This window comes from Eimeria necatrix, genomic scaffold (assembly GCF_000499385.1).
Source record: "Eimeria necatrix Houghton genomic scaffold, Enh_scaff153, whole genome shotgun sequence".
In the NCBI taxonomy this organism is placed as follows: domain Eukaryota; phylum Apicomplexa; class Conoidasida; order Eucoccidiorida; family Eimeriidae; genus Eimeria; species Eimeria necatrix.
In genome coordinates, this window is record NW_013654981.1 from 48,168 (window position 1) to 68,165 (window position 19,998).

General features: G+C 51.9%; 2 protein-coding genes across 2 annotated transcripts; one reads left to right on the forward strand and one right to left on the reverse strand.

Moving 5' to 3' along the window:
• Positions 1–1,559: 1,559 nt before the first annotated feature.
• On the forward strand, positions 1,560–7,412 carry ENH_00016740 (hypothetical protein, conserved; the record flags this gene model as incomplete). Its single annotated transcript, XM_013584408.1, has 3 exons — positions 1,560–4,681; positions 5,277–5,785; positions 6,601–7,412. 3 exons carry the CDS (start codon positions 1,560–1,562, stop codon positions 7,410–7,412), a joined length of 4,443 nt encoding a protein of 1,480 aa, XP_013439862.1.
• Positions 7,413–8,142: 730 nt separating this feature from the next.
• ENH_00016750 (hypothetical protein, conserved) lies at positions 8,143–13,012 on the reverse strand (the record flags this gene model as incomplete). Its single annotated transcript, XM_013584409.1, has 5 exons — positions 8,143–8,617; positions 9,243–11,452; positions 11,955–12,044; positions 12,279–12,386; positions 12,953–13,012. 5 exons carry the CDS (start codon positions 13,010–13,012, stop codon positions 8,143–8,145), a joined length of 2,943 nt encoding a protein of 980 aa, XP_013439863.1.
• Positions 13,013–19,998: the final 6,986 nt, after the last annotated feature.

Sequence of the window (19,998 nt, forward strand, 5' to 3'; positions counted from 1 at the left end):
TCTTGCTGCGGGCTACCTAGCCGCAGCTAGCTGCACTAAAGTGCAGATCTCTGCAGCTAGCTGTAGCTAGCTGTATCTAGCTGCGACATTTGTTTAATTTGATTTTGTCAAGACAGAGACAGAAACTGAGACATGAGAGGAAAAAGGACACAGCGAACAGGCAGCAGCAGAAAGGCCTCTTTGGCCTCTCCTGCGGAATGTATGGGACAGGCGTTGCAGCTGTTGCAGCAGTTGCTGCTTATGCTGCTACTATTGCTGCCGTTGCTTCTGCTGCTACTGCTGCTCTTCCTGCTGCTGCTGCTTCAGCTGCTACGTGTACTGTTTCTGCTGCTGCTGCGGCAGTACTATTTCTGTTGCTGTTTCTGCTGCTCCTACAACTGCTTCTTCCGCCGCTGCTGGTGTTTCTGCTGCCCCTACTCTACTGCTTCCTCCGCTGCTGCTACTGCTGCTGCTTCTGCTGCTGCTGCATTGTTGGGCTGTGCCCTCTCTGCTCCCACGATGGTGTAAACAGGCACACAGAAGCAGCGCGAGCTTGCTGCTCCTGCTGCTTGATTCTTGCCCGTTTGAGCCTCTCCGCGTGTATCCCACCAGCTAGCCACAGCCACCCGCAGCTAGCCACTGCTGAACAGATGGCCTCAATGGTGGCTAGCTGCAGCTAGCCAGGGCGGGGAGCCGCTGGGGGATCGGGAGGGGGCACAGCAGCAGAGGCAGCGGCAGCAGCAGCACGGAAAAGAAGAAATAGATATGCCTATTTTGATTTGTGACTGAGACACAAGCAAGTGAGCTGCTCACTCAAACTTTCGAGGCCTCTTCGAGAAGCTTCCAGAAGTTTTCCGAGTTCAGTGTTTGCAGTTTGGCGCTTAGGATCAAAATTTTAATCCTTTTTAGGATGAGGGACCCAAAAAGAAGCAAAAAATACCAAGAAGATGGCCAGGAGAAAACCCTGAGCTGCGAGACATGACTCCTCTCAGCAGCAGCAGCAACAGCAGCAGCAGCAACAGCAACTGCAGCAGCAGCGGGCCTTGGCCGACCTTGGGACTGCAGCGCCAGTGGTAGTAAGAGATCTTGCTGCCTGCACACTTCAACATTATTTTTTAAGTTTGTTTCAAGGAAGGCAGAAGTAGAGGCCCCTGAACAGGTTGATTTATTGTTGACTGGCGGCAGCAGCTGCAGCAGCAGCAGCAGCGGCAGCAGCGGTCCACAGCTCGTGCTGCGCTACATCTGAGGTGTATGAAGGCCTTCTGCAGCAAATCGTTTAGGATTGAATCGGCTTTCGAAGTATGAAAGATAAAAGATAGGCGTGAGAGGCCAGAGCTGCTGCGGTGTCTCCTCACACCGTCGCCGGTGTCTCTGCAGCAGCAGCAGCAGCTGCTGCAACGGCAGCAGGAGCGCTACAATGCGGTGTTTCTCGGGTGAAAGCTTCATCTTTGAGTAGATCTAGGAGCCACTTTTGAGTCTGCTGCTGCATTTTGCGTCTTCTGTAAACAGTGGCAGCAGCAGCTGCCGCAGCAAGGGCCAGCCGCAGCAGGGTCACCTCGAGGCCCCATCACTGCGCGCTCATGAGCAGCAAGGCCCCAGCAGCAGCAGCAGAGACAGCAACAGTCTCTGCTGCGCCTGCTGCTGCTGCAGGGGCCCCCTACAAGGGCCCTTTGCTGCAGATTGGGTCTCCCCTCTTTTCTCTTTCTAGGGACCACACAGCGGCAGGGGGGCCCCCGAGGCCCCCCAGCTCCAAGCTGCTGCAGCTGCTGGAAGAGGAGGCTGAGGAGGCGGCCTTTGGCGGCCAGTCGCCGCTAGATTTGAGGAGCAGCAGCAGCAGCAGCAGCAGCCCCAGCGACAAGTGCAGCAGCGGCCGCTCCAGCAGCAGCAGCAGAGGCTCTGTGGCGGCCGACGGTGCTCAATTCTCAGATTCCTCAGCCCCCAACAGCACAGTACCCTCTCCAGTTTCATTTTCGCCGTCTCCTGTTTCCTCAGCAGCCTGGGGGCCCCCGAGGGCCCCCGAGGCCCCCAGGGGCCTCCGAGGGCCCCCTGACCTCTGGAGGCCCCCTGACCTTTGGGGGCTCCCCGGGCCTCCCCGGAGCAGCAAACTGCTGCAGGAGTTGAGGGCGACGCTGCAGCGCCTACGGACTTCAGGGGAAAGGCCCCCGAAGCAGCAGCAAGCGGGGGGGCCCCTTCTCTCTCTTTACCGCCTCCAGGCCCGCTGCCGGGGGCCCCTGACCTCAGCTTCTGCTGCTCTGAAGGCAGCAGAGAGGGGGGAGCCTTATAGGGGGGCCCCCCTCGCTGAGTCTGTAAGAGGGCCCCCCACCTCTGGGGCCAGGCTGCGGGCCAGGGTCCTGCCCCGGGCTTCTCAAGAAATTCTCCCGCCCTTGGGCCCTCCCCAGGGGCCCCCGGGGCCCCAGGAGCCAGGCTCAAAGGGTACCCCGGGGCCCCTTGAGCCAGACATTTCCCACAGCAGCTTTGAGGGCCCCTCCGGAGCTCAGGGGGGCCCCGGGTCTCTGAGGGCGCAGCGCCCATTTACCGAAGAGGAGCAAAGACCCTGTGAGGCCCCTGAAAGAGCAGAGGCTGGGGCCCCCAGGGGCTCCCAAGAGGGGGCCCCCAGGGGCCCCCAAGAGGGGAGCCCCAGGGGCTCCTGTTGGGCACAGGAAGGGTCTTCAAGCCCCAGGGGGGGCCCCAGGGTGACTTGCTGTGGAGAGCCTCCAGGCTCCAGGCTCCCCAAGCCCTGTGGGGCGGGGCTGCAGGGCCGGGAAGCATTTGCTGCTGCTCTTCTGGAGGCGCAGCAGCGGCTGGGGGCCCGGGGGCCCCCCAAAAGCCCTTCAGCAGGGTTGGGGGCCCCTCTGCCTGACTCTGAGGGCACTGGCACGCGCAGACGGAGCTTTCAGCAGCAGCTGCTGCGCTGCACGGGGGCCCTCAGGGCCCCCAGGGTACAGCGGGAAGACAGGGGGCCCCGGAGTTCTGTGCCCAGCGGTTCTGGGGGCCCCCAAGAGGCAGCTGCTGCTCATCTGTACCTTTCGGGCCCCCAGGTGGGGGGCCCCCCTGACCCCGCAGAGGCCCCGGAAGAAGTTCCTTTGGAGGGGCCCTTGCTGGCAGACTCCAGGCCCCCTCAAATTGTAGACTTAACAGAACTCGAAAGCAACAAGACCCTAATTCAGCAGCTCCATGAAAAGCAATTTGGGGCACTTAAAGAGACAAGTAGAGCTTCTTCTCCTGTGGAATCTGCTCTGGAGGGCTTCCCTGGATGGGGTGCCCCCGGAAGGCTGGGGGCCCCCGAGGGGGCCCCCCGCGAAGGGCTTCGAAGGACCCACAGCCAGGCGCAGCTGTCTCCTCAAGGCAGCAGCAGCATTACCTATTTCAGGCAGAGGCTGCAGCAGGAGCAGCAGCGCCTGCTGCTGCAGCAGCAGCAGATGCAGCAGCAGCAGCAGATGATGCGCAGCAGGCTCCGAGCCAGCAGTGTACAGCACAGGATGCAGCCGCAGCAATACATAAAGCAGCAGTGGCAGCGGCTGGCAACTGCTGCGCATTTCGAGGAAAGGGGGCCCCCTAAGTGGTACGCTGATGGAATTCCGTGGGGGCCCCCCTCTTCTTTGTGGAGGGCCCCCCAGCTCCAGCTAGCGGGGCCCCATACTGCTTGCTGCAAGGAGACTCTTGGGTGGGCCCCTCCTGCATCTTTGGCCTCCACCACAGCATTCAGCTGCAGCAACAGCAGCAGCAACGCATGCAGCAATAGCAGCAGCAACAGCAGCAGCGCGTGCTGCAGCATTGCGCTTGCTGTCCCGGAAGAGGTTAGCAGGGGCCTCGAGCGTCAGCGGAGTCTCCTTTACAAGCGGCTGGAACAGCGCTCCAGCAGCTTTGTGGTTGCTGCTGCTGCTGCTGCACTACGGCAGCAAAAGCAACAGCAGCAGCAGCTGCAGCAGCAACAACAACAACAACAGCAGCAACAGCTACAACAGCTGAACCAGCAGCAACAGCAGCAACAGCAACGAGAGCAGCAAGAACAGCTGCTGCAGCGGGACAGCTCCAGCAGTGCTGCGGAAGGCGGTTCCACTTTAAGGCCCAAAGAAGAGGAAACAGAAGCATCAAAAGAGACAAGTGAAACAGAGGACCCAAGTCACCATTTTACCCTTCGGATGCAAAAGCAAAATGTAGGTGGGGGGCTCCCTAGGCAGCGAGGGAGCCGGAGAAGCCCTCCTCCTCCTTTGCAAGAGTCTCTGGTTATCACAAACGCGTTTGAGACACTTCAGCAGCAGCTGCAGCAGCAGCAGCAGCAACAGCAGCTGCAGCAAAAACGCCTGCAGCATCAGCAGCTAAAGCTCCAGGGCGGCCATCAGCGCACAGCTGGAGCGCAAGGGGGCCGCTTCGAGGGAACTCGCATGAATGTTTTATCTGGAGTGAGGCCTTTCTCAGCTGACGGGCCTCGATGTTCTCCTGCTGCTGCTGCTGCTGCTGCTGATGCTGCTGCTGCTGCTGCGGCTAGGGCTCAGCGGCTCCAAAGGGAACGCCTCTGGGCCACCGCTGCTGCTTTGCAGCCCCACAACAGCAGCACCAAACCAGAACCAGAAACAGCAGCAGCAGCAGCAGCAACTACCGAAGCTGCAGCAGCGCCGACCAGACTACAGGAAGCAGCAGACACAGAAGCTAGCCGGGGACAGGCAGCTAGCTTTGTACAGCCAACTTCTCCCGAAAGCAGGTGCTTCACAATTACTTTAAATTAGACTCAATTAAATTCTTTTAAGGCCTTCGAATGGTACTTTTATAAACCCTTCAGTCACTGGCTGCCTCTCTGTAGGTTTTAAAACCCCGCAAAGAGGCCCCTGGGTTTGCAGCAGCAAAAGCAGAGAAGTAGGGCACAGCTAGTTGAGGTGTACAGACAGTTGTAGAAAAAAGAAAAACAAAAGCAAACAATTCTTTAAAAGTGAAAGAAACACAAACGCAGCAGCAGCACACGCACACATCAGAGGGACCGGCATCCAGAGATGAACGAATTTCTGAAAAAACAAAAAAAGAGAAAAAGTGACACAAGACACACACAATTCAAAATGAAACTTTAAAAGAAAAAAGGGGAAGAAACACGCAAAAGAGAATTAATATCACAACACTTAGTATCACAACACTCCACGGAGTCAGGCCTTACTTAGGCTTCTTGAAATGACGAAGCACTCACAAGTGGATTACAAATCAACTTTGCTGCTGCTTCTGCTGCTGTTGCTTTCATTTGTAAAGACATCAGGGGTTTAACATTATTTGCTGCTGCTGCTGCTGCTGCTGTTACTGCTGCTGTACAGAGATGCCAGCTCAGTCGTGAGCTCAGAGGAGAGGTGGCTAGCAGCAGCAGGAACGGCTAATGCTGCCCACGCTGCAAGTGCTGCTGCGGCAGCTTCTGGTATTCCGCAGCAGCAGGGAGAACAGCAGCAGCAACAGAAGCAGATGGGGTTTTCCCCAGCCTGTGAGTCGCCGCAGCAGCAGCCTACTGAAATGAGCAAAATAGGATGGGGCAGCACTTCAGTTGGCAGCTGCAGCACAGGAGATTCGCCAGCAGCTTTACCTGCAGCAACAGCGGCGGAAGCCGCTGCTGCTGCCAAGCAAGGAGCTGCAGCTGTTCTACTCACGGCGCATGCAGCAGGCGCTGCTGCTGTAGGAGCCACTGCCGATGTAGCAGCTGCAACAGCAGCAGCAGCAGCAGCAGAAGCAGAAGAAGCAGCCGCAGCAGCAGAGCTGTTGTCCTTGAGCTATTTGGCTTGTCCTCTTTATGCTTCATCTCCCTTAAGTGCGGAAGAAGAGATTTTGGCAAATTGTAAGGGGGCACAAGTTTAGAAGCAAATACAGCTTAGCCTCCGCTTTTTTGTCAATTAGATAATTATTTTTACCTCTTTTATTGTTTTCTTCTTATGTGCCTTTGTTTCTAAGTGCAGCGATTATGTTCTCTTTCGTGCATCCCCGTTAAATTCATTTTGTGGTGTTTCATTCGGTTTTCGCTCCTGTGTTCGTTTGTTTCTTTCTGTGATCCCTTTGCTTTTCCCAAATTCTTCTGTCTTCTGTCTTTTTCTCGGTTTATCGCTCCCGCTTTCTTTGTTTATTTGGGATTTTTCCTTCTTCTTTCCCCCCCTTTACTTCGCCTTGACCTTTTTCGTTGGTCTCTTTTAGTCTTACTGCCTTCATTGCTGCTGCTGCTGCTGCTGCCACTGCTGCTGTAGCATGCCCTTTCTATCTCTCGCTTTCAATCCTCTCCTTACGAAGGACAGAGCCCCTGTTTCTTTTGGCATTTTGACGAGGACAAAAGCCAGGAGTTCTAGTTTTTCCCTGTTTTGACCTGACCCTCATTTGCTTCTGTAATTTCTTTCATTAAATTTCCCTTTTACGGTCATGAACAGTAGTGAGGGTTGAAGCAGTAACAGCAGTAACAGCTGCGAAAAATTCTGCTACCGCTTGGTGCTCCCGTAGTGCTGCTGCTGCTGCTGCTGCTGCTCGGTTTGCTATCGTATTTGCTGCTGCTGGTGTTGCAGCTCGCGTTTCTGTTTTCCGCTGCTGCTTACATTGCTGCTCGTTGCTGCTGCCGCTGCTGCTGCGCGCAATTACTCCATAGGGCGTTTTTCTGTGTTGCGCAAGCAGCAATGGAGAGAACAGAAGCAACTGGAGCACCTGTAGGGAAGATTCCTCTGCAAGGTGGGCCACATGAAACCGAACAAGACACAGAATTTACACGATATGGAGCTCCTATTAACTCTACAGGCGGCCTACGGAGGCTCTCGAGGGAAAGTCCTCGTGCTGCTGCAGCAAGAGAAGTATCTCCTGCAGAGAGCGAGTTCACTTTTGCTGCTGCGTCACCCCCGCCTCCCGCAGCACCAGCAGCAGCTGTTGCAGTGCGAGCAGCAGATACCGAAGGCACAAGGCACGCCGAAGGGAGCAGGAGCAGCAGTAATAATAACAGCAGGGACGAAGACGAAAATCGAAGTGAGCCCTATAGTTGCTGCTGGTGGTTCCCAGCAGGCAGCAGCAGCAGCAGCAGCCCTGGAGACGGGGACACACGCCACTGCCAGCTGCAAACAGTAACAGGGACAGAAGAAGCAGCAGCGCCACTGTGGCTCCCCAGAAGATTAGTCGTAACTCCTGGGGGCCCCAAACGCCTGGTTTCCTGGAATCTCTTGCCCCTGCCTGCCGAAGACCATCACCAGCAGCAGCAGCAGCAACAGCAGCAGCGTCGCCACAAACAGCAGCAAGCGCAGAAGCAGCAGAAGCAGTCACCAGCCTCGGGACCCTCGGAAATTTCGCTTTGCTTGAGGTCGCAAAAGTGTAGAGGGGGCTCCCCAGGTCCCCAGGCAAGGCAACGTTTGAAAGCTGTTGTCTTGGGGGGCCCTTTAAAGAAACCCCCACCCCCCTCCGGCTTTTTTCTACCCTTACTGCAGCACCTTTTAGCTTCTTAAAGCTGCTGCTGCTGCGGACCTAGTTGTTTCCTCTTTTTTGAGGACTTTTGCCACTGAGGCACCAAAGACTGCCGCAGCAGGCAGGCAAGGCAGGGCTGCAGCAGCAGCAAACTTGAATTATGAATCTCCATAGAACCGCAGGTGGCACTAAGTTCTGAACTCTTGGCATTAAAAGCACAAAGGCGCAGCAACTTCTAAGAGGGTCCCTAAATGGCCCTTCAGAAAACCCTAGAGAGGCCTCAAAGGCTCAAGAGGGCACTCAAGAGGGCACTAAAGACCATTTTTTATGCATTTTGCCAAAATGATTTCTCCGAAATCGAAATGTTTGTCGGACAGCGATGTAATTTATGAGCAGAGTACACATTTAGGGTTGTGTAGGTCGCTAGAGTAACCTGCATGCACTGCGAGAACAGCAAATCAGAAAAGAGGCCCCGTGAATGACTTTAGAAGGCTCCTAATTTGGGAGCCTCCATTACTGTACGGGCCCTGAGCAGAAGAAACTGCGTTAAAGGGGGGCTGCGGATTCCCAAAACACGATTTTTGTGTTTACCCCGCTAGCTGCAACAAGGGGGTCTCGCTGCTCACAAAAGGAACAAAAGAGACTATTCTATCAGCCCGAATTGTTTCCCGGGCCTCCAAGAGTCTTCTGAGCACCCCGGGGCCCCTCAAGGCCCCGGGGCCTCTAGATATGCAAAGCTCTCCATAATATGTCTCAAGCTTTCCTCTCGGGCTAGAACCACCCTGAGAACCAGCCGCCTCCTCCGGTTTGTTCTTCTGGGGGAGTTGAAGCCCCGCTGCGGGGAGTGTCTGGCTCCTTCGATGCATCTGCTGCTGCTGCTTTTGCTGCTGCTGCTGCTTCAGACATTTTGCTCTTGTCGTCTTCGGAAGAAGGAAAGGCTCCGCTGCGACGCGGCGGCGGGCGCGAACTCTTCGAAAGGGCTCTTTTGAGGGCCCCCGTGGAGTCTTCCTTCGAAGCCCTTTCTTTTTTCTTGTCTTTGTTGTCCCCCTTAGGGGTTTCTTGGGGGCTTTCCTTTGAATCCCCTTGGGAATCTTTCTTGGAACTTTCCTTGGGAGTCTTTTCTTGAGAAGATCCCTTGACACTCCAGGAAAAGGTGCCTGAGGCCGCCTGCAGCAAACTAGTGTTCCATCCTTCTGACTTGTTTGTTTTGTATATTGAAGTCCACACGCGATCTATGGTGGGAGACCTGAACAGAAATAGACACAGAACTGAGGGAACTGAGAAACTCGAGAGAAAGAAGTCAAGCGTGCATGCAACATGCATGCATGCGCAAATGCACTCGCAGGTGCACATACGCAAATATGAGCTCACATAATATTACACTTATTATGAGAATATAATGCACACACAAAGTCTGCATAGACGTGTTGCACACATATCCTGCGCATGCATCTTTTTTGTGCAAATGTGACAGGCAAATGCAATAAATATGTCCATCTGTAAGCACGCCACATCTACATAATACAAAGCAGGCGCGCATGTGCGTACAGTATGGCCGAATATGTATTTTACTTTATTTATATTCTGTGAATGCCACAATCGCATGCACATATGTGCGGACGCTGCATGCACATACGTGCCATACATATGTAGAAAATGTACATGTACAGAGACAAGCGAGAAAGAAAGGGCTGATTAAAAAATGAATAAAAAGGAACCAAGAATGCAAGGAGTCGAGAAAAAATAGAAGGCCACCAACAGCAAAATAGAGACAGACACTCAGGCGCGAAAAAACCGCAGGAGCAGCAGCAGCAGCAGCAACAGGAGCAAGAACAGTGGTAGCACTAGAAGCAGCGCCTGCTTGCTGTTACCTGACATTAGGGTCTCTGATGAACTTTTCAAGATCATCTAGAAGAGTATTGTATTTCTGCACAAGTTTGTTGTATCTCTCGACCACCTCCATATGCCTATCCCTTGCTTGTCTGAATCTTTCATTCTTTTTTTCTATTATTTGGCTAAGACCCTTTATGTCCTCTGCTGCCATTGCTGCTGCTACTGCTGCTGCTTCCTCCGCATCCTGCTGGTTGTCTGAGGACTCCCCCTCTTTCTTTTGCTGCTGTTGCTGCTTCCCTGCAGCTGCTGTTGCTGCTGCTGCTGCTGCTGCGCTTGCTGCGGCTGTGGCAGCAGCTTCCTTGGCCTCCTGCAGTTGCTGCTGCTGTTGCTTGAGCTGCTGCTGCATCTCAGCTAGCTTTTTTTGCAGGTTCTCCTTCTCTGCTGTCTGCTGCTTCAGCTGCTGCTGCAGCTCTGCCTTAGCGGCAGCTTCGGTCTTCAAAATTTCATTGGATGATGATGCCTTGGTAGCTGCTTGTGAGGCTTGCTCTTGCAGCTGCTGCTGTTGCTGCTGCAGCTGCTGCACCTGCTGTTGCAACTCCTTGCGCTCCTTCTCACGCTTTTCCGCGTCCTTATTTGCAGCATCTTTATGCTTCTTTAGTTCCTCCTTCACGTTTGCAGCCTGCTGCTGCTGCTGCTGAAGCTCTTGCTGGAGCTGCTGTTTCTGGTGCTGCAGTTCCTCCTGCTGCTCCTCCGCTTCCTTCAGCTTCTTGTCGGCAGCATCTCTCTCTCCCTGTAATTGTGTGAGGCGTTTTTTCAAAGAAGAAACCGTATTCTTGAGCTGCTGTACTTCTGTTCCCATGGCTTTGGCTTCCTCTGCTGCTGCTTTCTGCTGCTGCTGCGCTTCCTCTGCTGCTGCTGCTGCTGCGCTGCTCTCTGCTGCCTTTTCGTGCTGCAGCGCTGTCAAGGCTGCCTCGGCAGTTTTGGTCTTCTGCTTTTCACTGGCCAGCTGTTGCTCTACCTTGCCAATTTGTTGCTGTGCCTCCAGCTGCTGTTTGTGCAGCTGCTGCTGCAGCTGTTGCTGTTGTTGCATTGCCTCGCGTTGCTGTTGCTGCAGCTCCTGCTGCTTTTGAAGTTCTTGTTCGCGCAGCTCTTGCTGTTTCTGCAGCTCTTGCTGCTGCAGTTGCTGCTGCAGCTGGGCTGCTTTGGCCTGTGCTTGCCGATGTTGCTCCTGCTCCTGTTCCAGCAGCTGCTGCAGCTGACGCGCGTGCTGCTGCTGCTGGAGCAGCTCGTGAGTGGCGTTTTTAAGCTTTTCCTGTGCCGATCTCAATGTGTCTTCGACCTTGCTGCGGTCATCTAAGTGCTGTTTCAAGTTTTGGCTCTCCCTTTCTAGTTGCTCTTGCTGTTGTTGCCGTGCTTCCTCTCTCAGTTTCTGTTCACGTGTCTCTCCATCTGTTATGCGCTGCTGCAGTACCTGCGCGTGCTGTTGCAGCTGCTGAAGCTCAGCCTTTGCTGTTGCTGCTTCGCGCTGCAGCAAATCGCGTTGCTGTATCGCCTCTCCCTTTTCAGTAAGGGTTTGTTGCAGCAAATCGTAATCTCTTTTTCTGGCGTGTTTTTCAGCAACTAGTTGGGCTTCAGCCTCTGCATTGGCAGCGCGAAGTGCATCTTCAGTGCGCTTCAGTTGCAATAGCCGCTCCTGCTGCTGCTGCCGCAGCTCTTTGTCCTTCGCTGCTGCTTCCTCCAGGGCCTCCCGCTGCGCTGTCTGCTGTTGCACCTGCCCCTGCAGGCCGCTGACTTGCAGCAGCAGCTCGTCGATTTGCGTCTCTTTCCTTATGAGTGTTGCTGCTGCAGCTGCTGTTTCCTGCTGGAGGGCCTCTAGCTTCTGCTGCAGCTGCGCACACGTCTGCTGGTGCCTAGTCTCTGCTGCTGCTGCTGCTGCTTCAGCCCTATTTTTGGCGCGTTCTGCTTCTCTGCGCGTCTCCTCCTCTCTCCGCACAGCCGCAGCTAGCTGTGTCTCTGCCGTGGCTAGCTGGCTAGCTGTGGTGTCTAGCTTTTCCTTTATCCTGTCTGTCTCTGCATCAAGCTTGATGATGTACTGCGCCTGCCTCTGTCTCTCAGCCTCTGCCACTGCTAAGTCTCTTTCTGTCTGCTGCTGCTGCTTCTCCAGGGCCTCCAGCTGCTTGACACAAATTGACTCGTTTGCCCGCAGGCGGTCCAGCTCGGCGTTAACTCCATCACGAGAAGCTTCCACCTAAAGAAACAACACCCTGAGCCCTAAACCACGATTTCTCAACAACACTTCAAGCTTTAGGCACTAAAACAAAACAGTTTCAAGCCTTAGGCACTAAACGTGAAACAATTTCATGTTTTAAGCACCAAAATGAAAACGATTTTAAGATCAAGACACTCAAACGTGCAGGGAAAGATGGAAGCAGAGCCAGTGGTTTCAATACCGAGTGTGTGACTCAGGGATAGTTGCAAGGCAAATATCTGCAATATATTAAAAATAAAAGGGCTGCTAGACAAATCTCTGCAATATCTTAAAGCTGCGGGCTCAAAGTGAACAACTAGAACTGCTAGACACATATATGCAATATCTTAACGCTAAGGACTCACGGTATACAAATGGGAATGCCAGGCACATATCTGCAATATCTTAAAGTTAAGGACTCACAATAAAATCCTAGGACTGCTAGGCCAATACTTGCAATAGGTTAAAGCTCAGGAATCAAAGTAAACAACAAGGAGCTCACCGCCTCGAGGCGAGAGGTGGCCTCTGCTGCAAGGGTCTGAGCCTCCTGGGCAGTTCGATGCGCAGCGCCTCTGTCAATCTCCAGGTGCCTCTGGAGCAGCAGCAGCGAGAGCAGCAGTAGCAGCAAATGGAGCACAAGCAGCAGCAGCTGCTGCTATGGGAAAGCTTGGTGAAAGAAACACACCCAACATCAGAGATACTACTGCTCGAAACTCCTGATCCTAAACATTCAAATTCGTGTAAACTGGGGACTCAAAGAACATCCAGATTGTTAGAATGCAACAAAGGGTTTAGGGTTTAAGACTAAATCTTTAGGGTTTGTTACACAGAGAGTCGTGAGCTCCTCTACTTGGCGCGTCAGCTGCTCTACTCGCAGCTGCTGCTGGGCGCATTGCCCCTCTAGCTCCAGCAGCTGGTGCTGTCTGCGGTCCGCCTGCAGCAGCAGCAGGAAAAATAGGAAAAGACAGCACCAGATGCAGTACCAGTCAGCAGCAATAACAGCAACACCACCACAGCCACCACCAAACTCCAGGCTACCTCAGAAAACCCCCGAATAGCCCTCAAAGCAGCAGCAAAGTTTACCGGGTCCCCCTAACAAGGCCTGTTAATAATGAAGGACCTGTTAGGAGGCCCTGGAGGATCCCTAGGGGCCCCCACAGTGTCCTTTGAGACACCATGTGGGCCTACTCGGACTCCTCAGGTCCCCTCTAGGGGCCCCCGGAAAGGCCGTAATAGACTCTTTGGGTCTTAGAGCCTTTGAAGGACCCCACGCAATATCGAAAGCACCTCTTTTGGTCACTCATGGTGGCCCCAAAGGAGCAATTTAGAAGCCCCTCCAAAAAATCTAAGTCGCCTTCATAAACGGCTCTCAAGGGCCATCAAAAAGATTTTCAGAAGCCTCTGAGGCGCCCTTGGGGGGCCTCAAAGCGAACCCCCTAGGGCCCCTTGGGGGCCCCTAAAGGGCCTTCAAATGTGGCTTAGGGGCTTTCGTTGGCTTACAAGGTGCTGCAGTCCACATTCTTGCCTCAGCTTTGCTGCTACTTCTTCCTCGAGCTTCATGCTGAAGTAACAGATAAAGGGGGCCCCGGAAATGAGATGTAAAGGCACTTCTTTGTCGCAGGTATTGGGTAAAAGCAGCAGCAGCAGCACCAGCAAAAGCGCAAAACTAATTACAAGCTACTAGTTGAGGGCGACACAGCTGCGGGTGTCACATACGCAGAGAGGAAGGCATAGGCGTTTTTGCTGTTTCTGCTGCAGATCGCGGTCTTGCTTTTGTTGCACTTGCTGCTGCTGCATTCACTCTTGCTTTTGTTCGTGAGCCTCCGGCGCTGCTGCTGCTAATGCTTTGGCAGCTGCGTTTTCTGCTGCAGCTAACTATCCTGTTTCTGTTGTTGCTTCTGCTTGTGCTGTTGTCACTGCTGTTCTTGCAGAAGTTTCTAATGCAGCTTCTCGTGATATTGGAGCTGCCGCTGCGGTTGCCGTAGGTGCTGTCTCCGTTGCTGCTGCAGCAGTCCCTGCTACAGCTACTGTACTTCTCACTGCGTCGAATCCCCTTTGCTGGTGCTACTGCTGCTCCCGTTGTTGTGCGTGTCTTCACACGGCAGATGCAACAGGGGAGGTCCCTGCTCCCGGCGGTGGGCATTTGTCTTATATACCCTGTCTGTTTGGGAGGCTGCAGCGCCTTCGCTAAAGCGCAGACAGGCCTAATCGCTGGCAGCAGCTGGACCTTGCTGAAGTCGCGGTGACTGCAGCAAGCAGCCGCTAGCCACAACGGAAGCAGAAGCAACAGCAACTGCCGCCGCTTTTGCTGCGGCGGCAGCAGCTGTTGCTGCTGCCGCTGCTCCCGCAGTAATTGAGTCAAAAAAGGCAAAAAGAAGCCGGAGCACAAGCTAAGAAATATGTCGTAGTGGAAAGAGCAGAGCCAAGCAGCCCGCAGGTGTACCGGCACAGGCTAATCGGGGCCCCCTTCCCCAGAGGCCTATCGATTGTGTTCGATTGTATAGGACGAAAAACAAAAACTTTAACACTGATAAGTTGTAAGCAAATAGTTAAATTTAATAATAAGCAAATAATAACGGGAAAAGGCAGAATGGCCGGAGCCGCGACCGCTGGCGATGCAGAGGGCCCCTAGGGCATCGGACGAGGGGCCCCTGGTGTGTGCTTGTCATCTTCAGCTCGCCATAAATATTCCGCCATGTTATTTAGCAAATTCTATGAGTGAAAAATTATTACTACATTACCAGTGCAGGTTTCGTTTTGATTGAGCTCTACACATGTTTCCTGTGAGTCCGTGGAGCTGGAGGGACTCTCACCTTTGTCCCTTTACCACATTTCCTTGGGACACTCTTACAGACCCTGGCTGAGATTTATGAGCCACGTACACTAAAGTTCTTTCCCTATATTCTAAGCCCTAATATTCAAGTATCATCACGCGAAGATGCCTCGCGAAGGGCTGCTGCTCCCAAGGCCACATCTAAGGTTGAGAGGCTACCACAGTGAATCCACGAGCCCCTAATCTTTAATCCTAAGCCGCAAAGGCCTTGCAAAAAACTCCTCTGTGGAAAACCATTTCAATTCATTGAGTCATTGAAGGTGGTTGAAATCGCTTTTATCACCTGCGGAAGCAGACTGTCAAACTTTCCGTGAGCTACGGCCATTGAATGCCCACAGTCAGAGCGAAGCGCCCTGCATGGGCAACACTGGCCACTGTAAAAATAAAAACACCTTCCAATGAAGAGGTCGACTGAATTGCTGCAATTGCTGCATGGTAGTGCAAAAATGCTCCTACTACAAGGGGAATTTTAAACAACAGGAGCAAGGGAAAAGTCAAGGCACTGCATTGAGGCCCTATATGATTTAATGTACCAACTTTCCATGGAAAATTGTGGGCTAGTTTGAGTAGTACTACAAACATCTGGCCCATAAGGGACCCGTGAGAATTCCAGCTTACCTACTGCAGATGCACCCAGCTGTTATAGTTCGAGCCCAAGATGCTCGCGTGTTCATCCATAGATATAAACCTTACTATGCAGCCACAATCAACAGATTCCCGAATATTCGCCTGTCTATTTGAGTGTTGGCTCCTTTCTTCACCTTTCAAATCTTGGCCAGAGCTTCTGGCGGAAGTGTCGGTGTCAAAGGCGACAGATGAGACAGCTGCTGGTGTCTAAAGAAGCTTCCTACAATTAACACAAATTCATCTCGCCACTAGGACAATCGTTACTGAGCCATTTTAAGGAAATCCGCATCTTTATTCACCCAGTTCATAGTGAATGAATGAACACTTGAGGTTGCTTCACAGAATGCCGATTGCACTGTCAGAAGGAAACAACTACTTGGCAAATTGCTGCAAGCAAGATAATCAGCTACATATAAGACCGATAAAATCATGATCCCATGTTAAATATGCCCTCGATAAACTAACTGTAAGCTTGACGCGCCTTGCCCAATCAAAGTAAGCGTTCTAGTCGTGAATTGCCGTTCCTTGGGAGAGTACCACCATATGGCGCTTCATGTTTGAAAGGACACGAGAATGACATTTCTGTGTGGCCGTGTGTTTTGCATACAGCGGGTGTCAGTACAATTGCTCGCAGGACGACTTTTTTGCGTTAAGATATATGCCGGCAGTAAGCAAATATGTAGCGAAAGAATGCGACTCAGAGGACAGCCAGGTGCCCCAAAGGTTATACAGACGCACAACACTTGGCATTTTACACGCAGAACGCAGTTCTTATGGTACGTTTGTACGTGAAATGCTAGGCTTCAAGTCCAAGCCGCAGTGAGCTCGCCGTCGTAAGCAATCACATTTTGTAAAATCATCTTCCAGATATAGGAACACTCAGCGATTAACCGCACCACCTGAAAGAGAGCAAAATTTAAAGACACAACTCATCGTCAACTGAAACCAACTCTTAATTCTAACACAGAAAAGAGCACTGGTTGAAAAAAATTCAGAATGGACACGCACGATATCGCTGACCAACAACGCCACATCCTTGAGAGCACCCACCGTGCATACTGAAACATCGAGCAATCCGCTAGACCCCAAGAGTTTGCAATAGGAAGACTTTCTCTGCCGTTATATACAAGGCGGAGAGCAGACACATTGAGCCCAAAACCGTAAAGAGTAGGTCCTAAAAATGGTGCTCCTAGACTCTAGTGCCAGCAAACCAGAAGACGTTGGTTACACTATGTTTGAAAGCCAAACAATATTTTGCATGGGCAGAATCAACAAGCCTTGCATTAAGCCGCAAAGCCTCTCAGACAGCTACGTTAAAGCCAACAAGTACACAGCACCTTTCCATTCGCTTTTGCTTCCAAGTGAATGGCAGTATGCTCACGTTTATATTGGAAAAATTGAAGACAAGATGCCTCAAATGTGATTTACTAGCTGCATAGCACCCAAAGAGAAGCACTGAGAATAGACAAGGCTAATGTTAGTTTGGTTGCTTACAGCTCGAGCGAAGTTGGATACACGCTCTTCCTTATGTAAAAACACAAAAAACGCACTAGGCGTCTTGCACTGGACTAGATTACGTGTCTACGTGGTGTCCACGCTGCAATAGGTTTGCTGGAGCATTTAAAATAAGTGGCGTTTGGCAACAACATTCGTCCAAAGCGCGCAAGCACACGCATAGAGGCGTGTTTCAAAAAGCATGAGCTCCCTGAAGCGACACATTCGTGAGCATACTTAGTAGCGCTATGCACGAATCCTGCCTGCATAGACAGACCACGGCCAGCCAAGCAACACAGACACAGCTTGAAGCACGCAGGGCATGTAGATTAAGCAAAATAAAGATTTAGTACATTAAACGCTAGTGCGTTTTGGTCACATCAAGATGTTCGCTAAGATCCACAGCAAAAGTTGTCATGCTGAGATTAAAAAGGTCTTTGGCAACGAAGCGTGCCAGTACTAAATGCGAATAGGCAGTCAAAATCCTATAACAAGATCTAAGTACAGGAATAGACGAATGCGTGCGTCGTCAAGGCAAGGCATTGTCAAGCTGAGGCATCTTCAAGGCCAGGACTACAGTGCAGCTATTTTGAGAGACACCGACTCTCAGCACCTGCCGTTTCACGCACAAGCTGATGTTTGGCTCCCGTAAAAAAAGCACGTGCAACAACCACTTGGCGTATATCGATATGTGCTCGTGAAATATGGATAGATACAGCCTAGCAACACACAGTGCGTCCCACAGAAGTATAGTTGGCTAGTGGACTTGTGAAAATGAGCTGACGATATCCTAAAGCAACTATGAAGACTCACTAAGGTTGTCAGACACAACGTAAGTGTTGGTAATGTGATGTTGAAATGTTAAATATTCAGGATTGAAGCGCATCAGCATTGTTGCATAACTTGGTTATTGTGGGTACTGAGAACAAGCACGACAGGAGGATTTCCATAGGAGTTGGCATAAAGAAGGGAAGAGCCCACAAGCCTGTGCACCGTTTAATTGGTTCCATATTTGTATTCCAAAAAGTAAACACTGGCAGGCCGTCGCTGTCACAGACAGTCGCCCTGTAGTTTACCCAGTCGCATTTATGCGGCGTAGCGACAAAATCCAATTTCGAGCAGGCCAGAAATGCAAAAGGCCGTTCTACAAACGGGAATTTAAAACCAATGTGGCAACAATACGCGTCATCGTTGCATGACGCGCAGCGCAGTATTTAGAAATGCAGGGTGGGTTGTCTGCAGGGAGAGGCGCTCTTCTCATCCAAGTATTCTACGGATGGATGAATTGCCAGCATATACGCAACCGCCAGCAAAATCTCACAACAAGCCCGCATGCATATGGTCGGTCTAAAAGGAAATATCAGCAAGGTGTACAAACTCGCTAGCGCACAAAAGCGTCAAAACGGGCGTACTATAGGCGATTTTGCAGTAGCGACTCTGAAAAAAGATAACCCAACGGATGTCTGCATACTTACTGCAGCAAAAGCTCAAGTGCATGATAATTCAGAAAAAACAGAAGCCAATAGTCAGTTTGCAGTCTTCAGTACGCCTGTCCACTCGGCTGGCTTTACCCAGGTCAGCCACGATATCCGGCGCCAATACTCGGCTGCACCGACGAATATTGTAACAAACCCGAAATATGCGTCACGCACAAACTGCATTGCACTCAGTTTGAGCTGAGAAGCAAAGCAACCACTCTTTTCCTGCTCGGACCAATATATATAGGCATAGCTTGTCAGCAGGGAGCGCAATCGTACTGTAGCCACGTCACGAACCAAATTGCGTAGATGAGCCAAACACGTCCTCATGAACAACATGATGATTATCGTTCCTTCCTACAGCCGAACACTTGCATTATAAATGAGAAACTTCCGTAATCACTACCAAATAAATGATTTGGTTAGAACTTGATGAATTATTACGAGCATCTGCACAAGCATACTGCAAGCGAGCGTGCTGCTATGTTTCGTGAATCACTCAGCTCGCGGATTGACAGCACCCCGGCTCGGCGCATTATTCCTGTGACATTTGCACGCTCACAACGTTTTGGCCATGTTCATTGAAGTGCAAAAATGCTTTGATGTATTTTGAGAGCCTACTCTCTGCGGCGCATCGACGTTGGGTTGGGCCAGTGCAAATGCAAGCCCTGCTGTATATACCTTTCTACGTTGAGCTGGCAGGCCAGCAACGAGCTACGCACTCCTCACGCCAGCCATCTGCTTCAAAGCACTGAACTGTGTGCACAGCATGTAAAGGCAGCACAGCAATGCGTACGGCCTACGAGGGGCCTGGCAAGCCAAACAAAGTGATCACATGGAGGAGCAAAAAGCCAAGCACTCAGAAACTTACCTTGGTCTCCAGCTACTTCGGCGAACGTAGCCTGGGAGTACCTCAACTTCTGGATTCTACGTCAAGACACTTTACTTGAGGTACAATGAAGGACACGCGACGGTAAAGCGTTAGACCCGATTGCAACCATTTGCGTCAGCTTCCAACACGAACAAAATGTTTCATCACACCATCCAGCCCACAAAAAAGCTTTGACCAGGCAGCGGATGTATGTTGCTTGTACTTCGTCTTTCACCCGAAGTACCCAAACCAAACTCCGGGATATCAAAAGAAGGCTGAGGACGCAATGCGTCTCAAAGCGCTTACAAATGATAAGCTCGCTGCAGCCACATGGCAACCGAAGCTCCCAGCAGCTTTCAGCATGTACTTTGCTTGCCGATCGCGAGTTCGACAGCACAGTGAACACGAAGTCAAGGATGATCTTTCGTAGACGCGGCTTCCGCATTATGTTCTGGAGTGTGCAATAAAGATATCTGGAGGAAACCGCCAAAGTAAACTGCTGAAAGAATACGCCACAAAGCATCACCGAAGCCACCAAAAAGGCACTTACGCGACATCACAACTCGGCACTCACCTACCAGGGTCGCCGTGCATTCGCAGCATTGCTGCGTTTGCGTTGCCACCAAATAAGATGACGAAACGCCCAATGCTGCAGCCAGACGCATTCCCAGACAGTGATGACCACTATGCTTGCAACAGTGCACCTCCACAAAGCCGTCCCTGTAGTGAGACCATTGACTTTACAACAGGCCTGAGGGCCCATCCGCTCGCTCTGAAGGCCAACGGAGTGCCAACGGCTACGTCAAGCTTTGCACACACATCCCACAAAACCTGTGCTTTGGACGACACTTTGATTCAATCCTTGGCGCGTCACGTACGAGCTGCAACTTAGCTCTGGCTAAAATATATATCATATGAATACAACAGCTATGGGGCGAACGCCGAGCAATTTTCGTATACAATGATGCGATATTACCTGTTACCTGGGATCGCACGCACATGAGAGTATTTTTGGCAAGCCGATTTGTGAATGCCAGCCAACGACACCCTACGAAGGTGAGCAAACAACTTTCGCAGTCACTCCTAGATGCAAGCCAATTAATGATTCCGGGCCACTCCAGGATTGAACTCCTGTCAATGGACCGCAGTGGTTTTGCTGCGACACTCAGCGACTGGGGATGTTGGCAGCAAGCTTGATGGCAAGCTTGAAATGGCTTGTCCGTTCGAGTGGAAAGTTCATTCT